The sequence below is a fragment of the Carya illinoinensis genome, chromosome 8 (assembly GCF_018687715.1).
Source record: "Carya illinoinensis cultivar Pawnee chromosome 8, C.illinoinensisPawnee_v1, whole genome shotgun sequence".
Classification (NCBI taxonomy): domain Eukaryota; kingdom Viridiplantae; phylum Streptophyta; class Magnoliopsida; order Fagales; family Juglandaceae; genus Carya; species Carya illinoinensis.
Genome location: NC_056759.1, coordinates 33,657,380 through 33,674,981, shown reverse-complemented (window position 1 = coordinate 33,674,981; position 17,602 = coordinate 33,657,380). Strand labels below are relative to the sequence as shown.

The following is a 17,602-nucleotide window of genomic DNA, read 5'->3' as shown; positions in this document are numbered from 1 at the left end:
ATTTTATTATATTTCACTTATGAACTTATAATATAATCCCACGTCATGAAATGATGAGAAAATAAATGATAAATATACTTTTTCATTGACTGCGTTTGGTTAAGACTGCCCATGAATTAGTTGGTTAAGACTGCGTTTGGATGTCGAGCTGAGTTGAATTAAACGGAGTTCTTTATAAATAATAGCGAGTGAAGTAGGTAGAGTAAGTTATATGAGACCCATCTAAAATGAATTTCGATGTGTTTGAATGTTAAGATGAATTTAATACTATTCATAAGAAATTGAAAAAGATTGTGTCTCACAAATAAAGATGTGTTGAGTTAAAAAATATTATAAGTCACATATATAAAAAGGATTTGAGTTGAAATAAATTTAATAATTTGAGAATTTGATATTTAGATATCAGACTTAGGTTAAAATTAGATTGAATTAAATTAATTTCAACTGAGTCTTGCAATCAAACGGAGCTAAGACTTCAACTCCGATTAAGCAAACCAAAATAGAGTGAAACTGAAGAATATTTCAATGTTGGAAACCAAAATCAAGAATATTTCGATGTTCGAAAGATGACACTGAAGATTGAAACTGAAGTTAATACAGAGGTACATGATATGATAACAGCTTAGAAAGTGAAGCAAAAATAAGTACAAGACATGCACAATAATTGTTTATAAAGTAAAGCCGCATTATTTTTTCTTTACATCTAGGAGCAACTCGTGAGGATGAGAACTCCATCAAGTTTGCTGCTCCAGTCTCCACACCAGAGTTACATGACCATATTACAGCTCCAATTTTTAAAGCCATTTGAAGATTATGCCACCATGAGTGGCAAAGAAAGGAGCAAACACCAAGGATTCGACTGCCATGAGCTTGATAAGGATGTTGAGTGAAGGACCAGAGGTGTCCTTGAGAGGATCTCCAATCGTGTCGCCTATGACGGCTGCCTTATGAGCGTCTGAACCCTTAGGACCAAGTGCTTTAGCATGTTCATTAACACCGGCCTGCGAGTGTTGCATTGAATTAGTCAATCAAAATCCTAAAATTTGTTGCCAAGAGATCTCAGCTCCTTACAAAGATTAGTGCAGAATGACATCTGATCATGAAGTATTATAGACTAGAAAGAAATATCAAACAATAATTAGAAGAGCAAAGAACTTACCTCTATGTATTTCTTTGCATTATCCCATGCACCGCCTGTGTTGGAAGCTGAGATGGCAACCTATAAAGAAAAACATAAAATAGAATACTCACTGAAATACTGAGGATTCATTTGATGGTGATTGAAAATGACAACATATTCAATACATACTCGGGGATGGATTGACCATCATGACAAACTCAATTACCAGACAAAAACAAGAGTGTGTGAAGTAAACAAATTCGTTAACTTGAAAATTATGAGCAATCAGAATAGAAATTGACATATTTCTGTGGTAGCCAAAGTAAGAGCAGTTGCAAAACTATACCTAAAGATAAACATGTATTGTTCTACAAACAAATGCCACTCTTGTGAAGAACCAAATAATATGGTATACCTGCACACCAGAAACAAGAGAACCGGCAAGAACCCCAGCAAGAGTCTCCACTCCAAAGAAGGTGCCAGCAATTAGTGGCGTGAGCATCACCAAAGCGCCAGGTGGGATCATTTCCCTTAGTGAAGCATCAGTTGAGATCTTGACACAAGTTGCGTAGTCTGGTTTTGCTGTTCCTTCCATGAGGCCAGGAATAGTATTGAACTGCCGGCGGACCTCTTCAACCATTTTAAGAGCTGCACTTCCCACACTCTTCATTGTCATGGCTGAAAACCAGTATGGGAGCATGGCTCCCACAATCAACCCAATGAAGACTTTTGGAGTTAACACGTCCACGGTCTTAATGCCTGCCCTGCTCACGAAGGCACCAAACAAAGCTAGGGAAACAAGAGCAGCCGATCCAATTGCAAAACCCTGAAACATAAGGATGATTAACTTTATTAGTAGTGGAAATACAATTTCTTAGACACATTTCATTACCTTTTCTTAAAGAAAAGAAAATGATAAAGATGAACAGAGTGTCAATGTAAACTCCTTTGCTCCTAGTTATGGGAAATATTTCCAAAGACCGATGGAAAGAAACAGTGTTATTTTATTCATCAACTTTTCCATTGCCACTAAACAGTTTAAGCCATCACTTTCCCCAGGATTAACTTTGTAATATATCCTCACCATTCTATCGGTTATCTTTAATTGGTTTTAAAAAAAATTAACAGAAGTTTTTCAAAATAAGCTAGTTCTCGGGATAATGTGATTCAAGTTACTCTTCTTGGTCACCACTGTAGCAAGGTAACAATAACCTCATACAGAGTTCATTAACTAATTATGTATAGCATCATCTTCAATATTGTGCTTAAGTATTATTAGTTATGAAATGCTCCTCTAACTAAATCAGAAAGTATAAAACCGGAAAAAGGATAAAACACCTTGCCAATTGCGGCAGTAGTATTGCCAGCAGCATCTAAAGCATCTGTTCTTTCACGTATCTCATGGCTCATGCCCGCCATTTCTGCAATTCCACCAGCATTGTCACTTATGGGGCCGTAAGCATCAATTGCTAGACCAGTGGCGATAGTGCTGAGCATTCCTAAAGCAGCCACAGAAACTCCATACATTGCAGCCAAGCTAAAGCTCACATAAATGGCAATGGCAATTGAGAAGATGGGAATGATGACAGATTTGTATCCAAGAGCCAATCCAAAAATCACATTTGTAGCAGCACCTGTCCTGCAAGAATCTGCCACATCCCGCACTGGACTGTTGAACATGGTAATAAACATCACATTCGTAAGTTGATGGGTACATTGCATTCAAATATAATCAAAATCATTTATTTTGGAGATGTTATAAGTGTGCAGTGGCAAATTCCTTAAATTGAAAGAATTCATTTGAAATTGTTAAATGCTCTGTTTTGCAGAAGTAGGAATCAGAATTGTTATAAAATCCTTTTCTAATAGAAAGCTTCCCTACAAATTTAACACTTTAGACATTTCATTTCGATTCTGAGCCTCTCTATTGGTTAACCCTCTAACCATGTGCAAATTCTATGGACTGCAATGCCATTTTAGTTAGGTCTTAAGAATCAAAATGTATGATATCTTTTCTGGAACCAAAATTTGTAAGGTTTGGATAACTTAAAAGTTTGAAGGTGGGGGCAAGTAGCGAATGCCACATGTTTGCAGCAGAGGCAGGAAGACTTGATCCAATTATCACTACAGGGCAATGACTTAATTTAAGTTCACAACAAGCAGTGCAGAAGACAAGACGAAACCAAGCACTAAATTATAATCTGAAGAAGATTACTCACCTGTAGGCATTGCTAGTATAATATTCTGTAGTGTACCCAATGGCAAGTCCAGCCCACAAGCCAATGGCAACACAGAAGAAAAGGTGCCTGAAGTCACATATAATTTAACAAATCAAAAAAATATGTTGAGGTACAAACCAATCATGCCTAAGTACAGAAGAAGAGGTGCAGATTGGGGAGCCATACCAGTTCTTTACAACCTTGTCAGTCCCAAAATTAAAAAGAGTAAATTCTGATGGCAAAGCAAAGAAGTTGACCGTGGCAATACCAGCGGTCATCAAGACAGTTGAGATAAGAAGTTGCCTCTTCAAGGATGGTTCAATCTCACTCACATTCTTAACCTCAAATATATCAGTTGCAAAAAGTGTTGTCAGTAAGCAAACCACAATCCCCATTGAGCTTATAATCAGAGGGTAAGACATGGCCGTGTAGTCATGACTGACACCGAATGATGATATTGAAGCAACAAAGAGTGCTGCACAAGATGATTCGGCATAAGATCCGAACAGGTCAGAACCCATTCCAGCAATGTCTCCGACATTGTCACCCACATTGTCCGCAATAACCTAAAAGAAGCAACATAACATTCATTCAAACTAACCAATATTGCATTATTGACTATACTGAGTACGTCTGAATTTTGAAATTGGATGGCAAACAAAAAACCATGCGTTTACAAATCACATGATATGCATTCAGAAATATATGAAGAAATTCATATAGATCTAGAATCTGGTCATTTTCAGTCAAACTATATGACGAGAAAAAATAGAAAATTACAGCTGGGTTACGTGGATCATCTTCAGGGATATTCTTCTCAACTTTTCCAACAAGGTCAGCACCAACATCAGCTGCTTTTGTATATATACCTCCACCAACTCTTCCGAAAAGTGCCATTGAAGAACCTCCAAGTCCATAACCAGTGATAGATTCATAAAGTCCCTCCCAGTCATCCCCATAATACAACTTGAATAGATTGATCGTGACCCACAGCACCAAAAGGCCATTGGCAGCAAGAAGAAAACCCATCACAGCACCAGATCGAAAAGCTGTAATGAATGCCTTACCAACACCATACCTTGCTTGTAGAGTGGTTCTAGCATTGGCATAGGTAGCAATCTTCATCCCAAGGAAACCAGAAAGAACGGAGGTAAGAGCCCCAAGCAAGAATGCAATGGTGCTAAAGAGGGCATTAGCCAAAGCTGGTTTACAAATATTCCCCGTGTTGTAAGTGCAAGGCTCACTTTTGGTGCTGAAACCCTTAACTGAACCAAGGAAGAGGAAAATGATGACACCGAATACTCCCGTGAAGATACCAAGATATCTATACTCTGTAAACAGGAATGAGGTCGCCCCTGGGAACATGAAATAGATCAAATTGAGGTCAGACAATATTTGTATATGGTGACATTATCCCTGTCCAACAAAATGCAGCCAAATTCCATTCTTTTACAACAAATGGAAAATTCAAGATTTCTACCACATTCTAGATTTTTTATTATACTGGCATGTTGCTCAAGCTTCAAGTGGATTAACATAAAAGGGGTCCAAACTCCACAGTACAGTATAATGTTAGGGAGAAAATTACAATTGCGAAATATGTCTCATATAATGAAATTACAGAACTTCCATGCGCCTGTTTATCTTTTTAGGTTTACTCAAACATACAACTATTCAGTTAGCCCATAAAGCAGCCACAGATAGAAGACCTTATTAAGAAGACCCATCTAGCAGCCCTGAATAAAGGAGTAAAAATATCATAATCATACAAGTTGAAAACACTGAATGACGGATTCAACCCAGAACAGCAGTGAGAAATGGATCATGAGCACACTAATGGTAGAGTACCACGAAAAAAAAAGGACAAACACTACGTTTGGAAGTTGTCTTCGAACTCTCTTTGATTGAATGTTTGATTCATCCAAAAATGAAGAGGAGAAGAAAGTTTTAGAGAGCTGCCAGCCTGCCAGAAAACAATGTTATCATAATTCTGGTATTTACATCAATAGACCTCAATAATCAAAGATCTGCTTTAATTCTAGTTCCCAAATTTTCCTTCTTTGCTTCCTGTTGGCTGTAATGGTTGCATGTATTTGTTTGATGAATTCACTTAAAAGCACTCGTTTATTTTCACAACCATTTTCATCTCATCTCATCATTCAACTTTTTCAAATTCTAAAAAAAAATAAATAAATAATTCAATTCTTTCAAATCTCGAAACAAAAATAATATTAAAAATATATATTCTAATAATATTTTATTTAACTTTCAACTTTTATTTCAACACATGTCATATTATCTCATTTGCAAAAACAAACGACCCAAAGATAAGCCGACAAGAGTCTCAAATATATATGTGATGGAAGGTATAAAAATTGGTTACTAGCTCTTGAATCTTGAATGAACCACTGAAAAATCCCAGAAGCTATAAGCTGGAAGAAGTAAGAACACATTTGTGTACAGGCAAAAAAAAAAAGGTAAATCTATTTATACAAAATTCAGACAGCTATCTGGAAAGGGGAAGGAAGAAGAAGAACGGAGTAGAGGGCTATGAACGGAGAGTGAAAAGATAAAATTACTGCGAGCGATTTAAAGAACAAGAAGAAAATTTTTTGAATATAAAGAGAACTGACGCAAAGAAATTATACAGACTAATCACACAAACTGTTGACTTCACGAAATTTATTAGATCTATTTTACAGTCATATCAATTTGTGAGTTTAATTTTAAGTAATTTTTTTGTAACTAAAACATTTTCCATAAAATTAATATCTCAATCACAAGGGAAAGAATAAAACCATTAAAAAAAAAAAAGGCAAAAAACCATATCCTGAGAACAGCCAAAAAGTGAAAACAGAGATGACGAACAAGAAGAGAATAAAAAAAAAAAAAAACAAGGATTTCACAGATTTAACAATCTATGAAATCTCTCTCCTATTTTGGTCCCGTCTGACATAATGAAACTCATCATCCCAAATTAAATAACAAAATGACACCAAAAAAAAATTACAACACGAGGATATCCTTGATCCATAGAATATAGCACAAAGGATAACAAGCAAAAAACAACCAGAGATCTCAATCATCAGGAGCTAATATGGCGCAAATACATCCAGGAAAAAGTAAATACATACTTAGAGAGAGAGAGAGAGAGCTCACCAACAGATATGGCATTCTGAATTTCAGCACATTTAGCGGAAACCTCAAGACTGTCAACACCCTCCTCAAAATCTCCTTCAATCAGGCTGTCCTTATAGCTTTTATGACCACCAGAGTGACCAGAGACCCTGACCTTTGAGACCAAGTACCACTGAAGCAAAGCAAACCCAAGCCCGATCAAGGCAGCCACAGGTATCAGAACCTGTGTAAGGCCCTCGCTCAGCACACCCATGACCAAAAAATCAACCCTTTCTAAATGATTCCTGAGTTGCCTATGCAAATGCAGCAAAAACCAGTTCTGGGTTCTGAAATACAGGCTCTAAAGCTCCAACCTACAAATCCAGAAATAACATTATCCAAACAATATCCTAGTGGCCTGCTTTTCTCTGAGCATATCCCATTGTCCTTGCATGGCCTTCAGAATGTATGAACCATATGGCTTGGAATGACAGTTGGGAATCATGCAAAGCTTGGATTTTGTAAACTGGTTGTTTTGATCAACCGGTACGGGTTCTGTCACTGCAATCTTTATCCGGGGAGGATATTTATTTTGTCAAAGATGGATACAGTCTAACAGTTGGATGGGTCAGCATTCAAGATACGAGATAAAGACAACGTAAATAATTGCTTCTCCATTAAGGATGGGACACGTTATCACGAATTGCAATATTGTACTGAATTTTCCAAACGAATAAGGTACCACTTGGTGTTATCAATTAGGGAGGTGCTGCTTTTGGGATTAGGTGAAATGTCTATATTTTATACCTTTTAATCCTAACGCCCCATTTTAATATTTTGATAATTATATCGAATTAACTCTTTTTTCTTTTTTTTTAAATCTAAAACTATAAAATATAATTTAGATCCCAAGACTCATTATTTTCAAGACAATTAGGAGACATCATTTCGGCCACCATCTTTAAAAACGGCCTAACTAATTATAAAACAAATTAATTAAATCCACCTTCGGTACCCTAAGTGGTACGGGCGAATTTGTCTGCATGAGTCTTATATCAAAGGTTCAATTTTTCATGAGATCAAATGCCATTTAAATGAAAGGTCATAGCATAGGGTTACTATACTGGTCTTCCCAATGATTTAGATTCCATGAGTGAGTACTAAGAAGTTTGCCATGGGATGGTTTCTAGTAGAGGTGTAAATTTTAACAAAAAAATCGGCTCAGACCGGACCGGTTCTACCGGTTTTTGACCGGACCGGTCCGGAACCGGTTTCAAAAAAGGGAAAACCGGTCGTAACCGGTCCAATTTCTGTTCCGGTCACTTTTAGACCGGACTGGTATTGTTTAATATATTTTTATTTATTTATTTATTAATATTATATATAATTTATTATAATATATATAATAATATAAATTATAATTATATATAAGATAATGTTATTATAATTTATAAAATAAAAGTTTAATCTTAAACACGAAAATTTAATTGATCATATGCTTTAAATATATAATATTATAAATATATATTATTTATTAATAACATTTTATCATAGATTCACAAGAAGTAAGAATAAAAAAAGAAAGAAAATCACTCAAATATTATTACTAAATTTTGATGGCTTAATAAACTTAAAACTTTCTATATTTGTTTTGATAAGTACATAAGAATTATATATATTAGTATATAATTTATATTAATACAATTTATATTTTATGACCTAATACTAAATACTAATAGTCTAATACTATATTACTATTAGTATTATACTTTAAGTCTATGTAGAAATTAGTATATAAATCATTATACTAAATAATCACATATAAAATAATGATATAGTAATGCTAATACTAAATTACTATACTAATATTATCGAGTATCAATATAGTCTATCAATAATATAGTTATAATAAACTAAAGTCACTATAATAATTAACAAATAGTACTATATAATCACTATATTATAATATATATTAAATATACTCAGAAAACGACCTCGTTTTAGTGCACTTACTTTTAGTATAAAACAACAAACATATAATTTTTTTAATCACTATATTATAATCATTATATTATAATATATATTAAAAAAGAGTCTCATTTTAGACTTTTAGTCAGTGTTTTAAATACCGTACCGTACAGGCCGGTATGGCCGGTATATGCCGTGCAGGCCATTGGTCTGGTACAGGTATCATACCTATTTGTACCGATCCAAATACTAACCGTACCGACCGATATTTCGGCCTATACTAGCTGGTATTTTAGAATTTATTTATTTTTTCATTTCTTCAAATTATAAATTTATTTTTTGATTCCTAATTCAGATCAGATTATTTATAATTTATATATATATTAAGTATAATTTATTCATATATTAACTATCTTAAAACAGTATACGAAATGATATCAATATCGAAATATTTCGTTTTGGTGCCTTAAGCTTAATGGTATTTAAAACATTGCTTTTAATGCATTTTCCCTTTACAAACTTTGGGTAAAAGTTAAAAACATGTAGCCGCCACTCTCCTTTCTCAGATTCTTAATTTCTCCCGCCTCCCCTCCCAGGCTCCCACGTAGAAACTATCACTCATCTTTCTCAATTTCTCCCACGCAGCCCCTCCCCTACACGCAGGCCACAACCCTCTCACACTCTCAGATGCTCGTCACTCATCTCTGTCCGTTTATGGTATACTGGTTTAGGCCGCAGCCCCTCCCCTGCACTCGAGGTCCAATTTATGGAATACTAGTTAGTGGTTTCTATTTTTAACTTTTGAAAATATAAAATATTAAAGATGTTCTCCTGTTTCAACTTTAAGAAAACAAACAACTGAAATGTGTTACGACTTTTACACGTTTTAATTTATTAGAAATCCATGAAATCTCAAGGGCTACGTTGGGGTATTGCAGGATTTTTTTTAATTTTTATTTATTTGTTTTTTGAGGAAAAGCTCACTTCTAACTGTAGGAGCATCTTCTTTGCTGGCATGTATCTTTTATTTTGTTTTATTTATTTTTTGTGAAGTCGTTTTGACGTTTTTGTTAATGATTATTTGATTGTAAATAATGAAATAAAATTTAGCACAGCAGTTGCTTGAAATAATGATATAATAATACTAATATTAAATTAATATACTAATACTATCAATAATATAATTATAATAAACCAAACTCACTATAACAATTAACAAATACTAATATACAGTTATTATAATTATTATAATTAATACTAATATTCATAATGATACTAATAGTATAATACTATATTACTATTGGTAATATACTTTAAGTCTATATAAATTAGTATATAAATTATGGGTAATGCTACAGATACCGCTCTCTCATCCCGTTTCTCCTTCCCGCTTGAGGTGGCTTGCCACGTGACACGCCACGTGTTAAAAAAAAATAAAAAATAAGCCAAAACTCATCTCCCTCCCAACATCTTCCCCCTTTCCTCTTCAGCAGTCGAAATCCCCATTTCCTCTTAGTCACTTAGCCGTTGCGTCGTACGCACGGGTTGCTTCCTTCGCGGCAGTGTCGTACGTGCGTGTTTGGTCACTGAGAAACTCGTCTCCCGCCCAACAGTCGCGTATCTCAGGGTCGCATTCCTTAGGGTCGCGTTCCTCTGTCAGACCTCCATCGCACGCTGCAGTCGAAGCTATTTCATTTGCATATGAGAATCTTTTGTTTTTGTGCAATTGAAAGGGTTGAAAATGAGATTTAAGTTGGTTTTCTAGGGCTTTTTATGCTTGTTTGGTTACTGAGAAACCATGGAAGGCGCCAAAGTATTTTTTTTCTTTCTATTTCTTCTGTGTTGCAGAATTAAATGGGCCAAAGCATGGATTTGTGATACGAACTCCATAAAAATCTCTTTCACCCAAAACAATGCTACGAAGTGGAGAGATTATTTAGGAGAGAAGAAATGCTTCAGTTGGCATAAAATTAAAAAGGAAAAAGAGAGAAGAAATGCTACAAAGTGGATGTCTACACACCCTCTGTTTCAGCCTTAAATCTCTCCAACGATATCAATTCAAGAAGTCAACTACCGTAGTTCAAGGCTTCAATCTTTCTATTAATGTTTTCCCTTTCTGTTGTTGTACATATCCCACAAATCATGAGATTACATTCCAAGTTTGATGTATTATTATATTGCCTCGTACTGTAAAACATTCATTGGGAAATATACTCTGCTTCAAAAATGGCAAGGCAAAATGTAACCCGATTCGAAGATGAGGAAAGAAGAAGAAAAGCAACTTATTCAAAAAAATTTTATGAGCCATAAAGGAATATTTATGAGGCTGAGGTTCGCCCAGTGCAGTCCAAAATGCTACGAAAAAGAGAGGAGTTAGGGTTTGTTTCGGGAGAGAAGAACAAAATAAAAGAAAGCGGAGTAATTCAGATTTTTTTTTTTAATATTAAATTGATGCCACAGGAGCATGCCACATCAAGCGGGATGAGGGAGCGGGAGCATTAAGCGGTGCGAGTAGCATTTTCCATAAATTATTATACTAAATAATCATATATAAAATAATCACTATAATCTATCAATAATATAATTATAATAAAATAAACTCATTATAACAATTAACAAATGCTACTATATAGTTATTATAATCACTATATTATAATATATATTAACTATACTCAAAAAATGGACTCGTTTTAGTGTGCTTACTTTCAGTATAAGACAAATGATATTTGCAGTCGTGATTGTGCAAGCAGCGTGCAGTCCTTTTAAAAAAAATGAATTAATATGAGACCCACAAGAAAAGAAAAAAATTAACTTTTTAATCGTGAACCCTACTCTTTTTCAAAGCGATTGCGCGGCGTTTGCAATTCCACGACTGTATATAACATTGCTCTTAGTATAAAACTACAAACATGTAATTTCTTTAATCACTATATTATAATCACTATATTATAATATATACTAAAAAAAGATCCTCGTTTTAGAATTTTAGTCAGTGTTTTAAATACCATACCGTATAGACTGGTACAGTCGATATATATTGTATTGGCCACTAGTCTGGTACATGTATTATACCTGTTTTATACCGGTCCAAATACCGACCGTTATTTCAGCTTGTGCAGGCTGGTATTTTGAAATTTATTTATTTATTTTTTCATTTCTTCAAACTATAAGCTCATTTTTTGACCTCCAATTTAGACCAGACTATTTATAATTTATATATATATATTTAAATATAATTTATTTATATATAGACTATTATTTTAAAATATAATTTATATATATATTTATATATAATATATTTATATATTAACTATCCTGAAACAATATTGATATTGAAATATTTACCTTGATAGATACGGTATTCAAAACATTACTTTTACACTATAATGACTTTGGGTAAAAGTTGAAAACATGTAGCCGCCCCTCTCCTCTCTAAGATTCTCAATTTCTCCCGCCTCCCCTCCCTGGCTCCCACGTAGAAAGTAGAAACTATCACTCACCTCTCTCAATTTCTCCGACACAGCCACTCCCTTGCACGCAGGCCACATCCTCTCTCACTCTCAGATGCTCGTCGCTCATCTCTGTCCGTTTATGGTATATTGGTTCAGGCCGCAGCCACTCCCTTGTACTCAAGGTCCAATTTATGGTATACTAGTTAGTGGTTTCTATTTTTAACTTTTGAAAACATAAAATATTAAAGATGTTCTCCTGTTTCAACTTTAGGAAAACAAACAATTGAAATGTGTTACGAGTTTTACACGTTTTAATTTATTAGAAATCCATGAAATCTCAAGGGCTACGTTGGGGTATTGCAGGATTTTTTTATTTTTATTTTTATTTTTCTTAGGAAAAGCTCACTTCTAACAATAAGAGGATTTTCTTTGCTGGCATGTATTTTTTATTTTGTTTTATTTATTTTTTGTGAAGTCTTTTTGACGTTTTTGTTAATGATTATTTGATAGTAAATAATGAAATAAAGTTTAGCATAGCAGGTGCTCGAAAGAATGCCTCAAAAAGCTTAGTATTTCTGAATGTATTGTTTTCACATGCACTATTACAATGGCCTGAGGCCATATTTATAGAACCCAATTATGGTAAACCAACAATGCATTTGTAGTAAATTTCATTCTAATTTGGTAACAAACTGGGACCACCCTATTTGGTTAGGCAGAGGCACATCTAGTGGTACCTCCAGTGCCTTCTGGAATGTTTTCCTTGGGTATTTCCTGTGGCTGCTCAGCTGTGGCCTTAATAGTAAATATCATATAGGAAAAATCAATTTGAGATTTCTTGTGTTGAAGTAAATGCAAATGGTCTGCTTCGAGATTTCTTGTAAATTGAATTAGTAAAATCCCATCCTCCCCTGTTCTAACACACACGTACACATGGATTTTTGTCGTACAATTGTTCAAAATTTGATTTACAAACTCTGTAGATCACTAATATAAAAAAATCTTAGCATATATTAGATATTATTTGGTTGTGTAGGTAAAACCGGAAAACCGGATCAAATTAGACCGAAAATTGGTAAAATTGGAGTACCGGTTTAGGAGAATAACCAGTGCGTAATCGATTGTAAAAAATGTAAAACCGATGACTACTAGTTTGGTTCTAGGTTTTGTTCAAAACCGGACTGGACCAAACCGAACTGGTTACACCCCTAATTTCTAGTAAATAAAAAAAATTAATCTAGCTACTATTATGGATGGGGAGATGATATTTATAGTCTTAAAGTACGTAAATGTCGCGTAATTTTTTTGAAAAAAGTGAATAAATACATGATTTATATGAAAAAAAATTAATTTTTTAATAATATACCTTATTCTTTTTCAAAACGATTGTGTAGCGCTTGTGTACTTTACGCTTGTATATAGTATTATTTTTTTATTTTATTTTAATTTAATTATTCAAAATTAATAAGCTTTTAATCCTATAGAAATTAATCTATTTTACTATACCATGAAAAATTAGTGTGTTAAGTTGCTAATTGGGGATATAAATTATAAAGGACTTCATTTAAACCAAATCCTTTTTTTTAAATTAATCCTTATTTTAAATTTTGTCATTCCCTTATCCTCCTCTTTGAGAGTTCATTTGAAGATGAGTGGCTCAACAGCCACGCAAAGGAGGTCGATCTCTAAAATAAAAAAAAAAAGAGAGAGAGAGAGGTCGATCTCTGACCAATTCTTGCGTGGCACGTGGAAATACGTTTTCCTTCCATAGGACATATCCTCCCTCGAGTTTAAAAAGAATTTTGCTACATATAAATACAGTCGCGCATTAATATATGTATTAATACTGATTTATTTATATTTAAAATTTAAATCAATACTGTTTTCAATAAAATTTATTTTTTAACCAATTACATCATATTGGTGTATAAATTAGTACACAATTATGCTTGTAATTATATTTTTCCTTCCAAAAATATAAGAGAAATCAATTACGGGTCAACGCTTGTTTGTCATTGCCTCATTGTTAATATTTCTGCTGTAACGTACGACTCCTTTTGCTTTTGAAAAATGCTAGATCCCCCCCGGGGCTTGCTTTTTTTTTTTTCCTTAGTCATTAAGAAAATATTATTTAATATTATTGTGAATTTTTTATTTTTTAAAAATATTAAAAAATAATGTAAAAATATATATTTTAAGTCCAACGAGAGCTCCCAACAGTGACTTTAGCAGTCTTCTGTGCCTTTTATTCTATAGGAAATTAATCTTTTTTAAAATTTTCTTAAAAAGAAATTGGACTTAAAATTTAATGTACGCACAATTCATAAGGCATATAAAATTATAAATAATATTAAATAAAGTCTTAACTTATGTAAGTCCTGCACATTAATTATAAAAAAGTGAGGTATATTGTTAAAAAAATAATTTTTTAATATAAATTTTATATTTATCTATTTTTTTAAAAGAAATACACGAGACTTACACATCTTAAAACTGTAAATATTATTTATCTCAAACTATTTAAAATAAGTCATATTAAATTGTGAGAGGAAATGGAAAAATCTAAGATTTATTTATTTTCTTTAATGTGTTACCTTATAGCTTTGTTGACAAGTCCTCAAATTTAGGGTAAATTTATGACTTGTTCTTAGGGAATAAATCTAAGATCTAAGACTAGAGAGAGAACCTTATAATATATATATATATATATATATATGCGTGTGTGTGGGTGGAGTGAGTTAATAGCACTAGCACACACGTTTTCATGGGATAAATATAATAAATCCTATAGAAAGGTACCTTGTTGAATTTATTTAAAAGGGCAATTGGCTCTTTTATAAGTTATTAGGAGACGACTTTTCTTTTACAAGTTATTAGGGTTGAGTGGTCCTTAGGCTTATCTCACTTTACTTCGTCCTTAAATTCTTAATTATGTTATTCGATTAATTAAATTCTAGTCGAGAGCTCTTTTTATAATAGAGAAAAATATTCTTTACAATAATACTAGTTCCACCGCTATCAGATACCTCTAGCTTTTTTTAATTTTTTTTACTTCGTAATTAAAGAAATATTTTTTTAATGATGTTGTGAGTTTTTTTAAAGAACAAATATTTAAAAGTATTAAAAAATACATGTAAAAACAGCCAAAAAACAAAACACACCAAAATAACTAATAGTCGCAGGAGCTACCAACGGAGCGGTGGTTGTAGTGCCATCCTATTCTTTATCATCTTCTTAGTTATCATTCTTTTGTCATCTTTTTATATAATATTAAATAAGTGAAAAATGCTAGTTCCACCGTTCTCAGATACCTCTGGCTTTTTTTAATTTTTTTTTACTTTGTAATTAAAGAAATATTTTTTTAATAATGTTGTGAGTTTTTTTTTTTTTAATATTTAAAAGTATTAAAAAATACATGTAAAAAAAACCAAAAAACAAAACACACCAAAATAACTAGTGGTCGCGGAAGCTACCCGCGGAGCGGTGGTTGTAGTGCCATCCTATTCTTTATCATCTTTTTAGTTATCATTCTTTTGTCATCTTTTTATATAATATTAAATAAGTGAAAAATGCTAGTTCCACCGTTCGCAAATACCTTTGGCTTTTTTTAAATTTTTTTTTACTTCATAATTAAAGAAATATTTTTTTAATGATGTTGTGAGTTAAAAAAAAAATATTTAAAAGTATTAAAAAATACATGTAAAAAAAGCCAAAAAAACAAAACACATCAAAATAACTAGTGGTCGCGGGAGCTAGCAGCGGAGCGTTGGTTGTAGTGCCATCCTATTCTTTATCATCTTCTTAGTTATCATTCTTTTGTCATCTTTTTATTTAATATTAAATAAGTGAAAAATCGTTTGGATTGGGAAGTGATCTCATTTAATCTCATCTTATCTGATCATTATAACTTTTCTAAATTTTCACATAAAATATAATAAACAATTCAAAATTTTCAAATTTCAGTTCAATTTTTTTAAATTTCAAAACAACAACAACAACAATAATAATAATATTTTATTTAATTTTTATCTTTAATCTAAAACGATTTCATATCATCTCTGAATCTAAACGAGACACACCGTTTAGATTGAATCCATTTCATTTCATCGTTATAATTTTTTTAAATTCTTATACAAAATATAATAAATTGTTCAATTTGTTCAAATCATAATTCAATATTTTCAAATCACAAAATAATAATAATATTAAAAAATAATATTTTAACAATATTTTATTCAACTTTTATCTAAAATCATCTCATCTCATTATCTAAACAAAGTGTTAATATCAAGAATAATGCTAGATTTTTTGGAGTGCCCAAGCATTGCATTTTTCTTTCAAAGAGTGAGGTCTTTTATTAAAAAATTAATTTTTTTATATAGATTCCGTATTTACTTATTTTTTTTAAAAGAATTACCTGATACTTACACATTCCACAACTATAAATATCATACCTCCGTTAGCAATCTCGCTATCTCCTTAATGGTGACATTAAATGCTCGATAAAAAAAACTCTTTCCTTCTTTTCCAACCAAGAAAATAAATAAATTAGGACAGCCTGATTTTATTTTCTATTTGTTTTTTTCATTCTATACCAATGAGGATTTGACTAGCTTAATTAATTAAAGTGCTTTCTTTTTTCCTTCATAGCTTCCAAGATAGTCAAGGAAACGCAAATTGGGTAAGATTGAATCAATGCATGAAGCTCTCATCAATCTTGTCCACTTTGAATATTTCAACCTGCCAGAAAAATAAAATAAAAAGAGTATTTGATATATTAACAACAAAATGTCTTCTATTGTGTATTATTAATTGATACATAAAAAAATGTTCATTCAAACTCAATTTTCAAAACCATCACGTTAATTTACTGCATTTTATTATTCTGGTATAAGCTCATGATCTAACCACGTCAAAGTCCTTGCTCAATTTCAGTATCTTTTTCTCCAAGCATTATATTGAGACAAACAAAAAACAAAAAGGAATATTATTAAATAGAGAAATACTAAACCCATCGGGAGGTGGGTTCGATAACGTGTCCCAAATATTTTAATTTCTACTTAATGATTAAGAAAATATTTTTTAATTATATTATGATTTTTTAAAAAAAAAAATAAAAAATATAAAAAAAAATAAAAAAATTTGCTCTTTCTCACGACCGAGCTCGAGCTCGAGCTCGTGCACTACTCTATAAAATGTGTCACCAAGATGAGCATGCCACGGCATTCATTTCCCACCTACACGCCTACGCTTTTTCTAGGAGGAATAGTTCAAACTTCAACCTCCACAATCGAGTCTTATTCACAACTATTTATAATTTAAATTTTATGACTAATATGCATGCTTTTACAGTGATTGATGTACTCGCGTGCTGACTTGTAAACAGTATGACTAATATGAATATGGTAACCTTCATTGGAGCTAGATCGTAAGTCGGATATTAATAACCACGTCACGTACATATCCGATGTGTTTATAATAAAGACACGTAATTTCTCCAAAGAATAGTTTATATATCTACATTTCTTTTCATAGAATCGAATTGAATTTCTCGCAAATCCATCTATCTATCTTTAATTAATTAAAGTCATCTTCTCCCTCCAAAAAGTTTAATTAATTAAATGCTCTTAAAAATTGTAGCAAAGTCATGATAGGGGTTTAGTGTTTATTAAGTAAAACTCTCTTTGCTTGGTCACCAATCAATTATGTTGCAAAGCCTACTGAAA

General features: G+C 32.5%; 1 protein-coding gene across 1 annotated transcript; it reads right to left on the bottom strand.

Annotated features, from left to right (window-relative positions):
• Positions 1-556: 556 nt before the first annotated feature.
• LOC122318441 (pyrophosphate-energized vacuolar membrane proton pump 1-like) lies at positions 557-7,002 on the bottom strand. Its single transcript, XM_043135788.1, has 8 exons — positions 6,499-7,002; positions 4,120-4,694; positions 3,526-3,905; positions 3,340-3,426; positions 2,459-2,789; positions 1,536-1,946; positions 1,160-1,219; positions 557-1,001 (listed from the first exon to the last, which is right to left on the bottom strand). The coding sequence occupies exons 1-8, from the start codon at positions 6,728-6,730 to the stop codon at positions 795-797; spliced, it is 2,283 nt and encodes a 760-aa protein (XP_042991722.1). The 5' UTR covers positions 6,731-7,002; the 3' UTR covers positions 557-794.
• Positions 7,003-17,602: the final 10,600 nt, after the last annotated feature.

Coding starts and splice junctions, on each gene's coding strand:
- LOC122318441 (XM_043135788.1), bottom strand. CDS start 6,730: ATGGGTGTGCTGAGCGAGGGCCTTACACAGGTTCTGATACCTGTGGCT. Junction 4,695..6,498: donor TCAGAATGCCATATCTGTTG/GTGAGCTCTCTC, acceptor TCATGTTCCCAG/GGGCGACCTCATTCCTGTTT. Junction 2,790..3,339: donor TATACTAGCAATGCCTACAG/GTGAGTAATCTT, acceptor CATGTTCAACAG/TCCAGTGCGGGATGTGGCAG.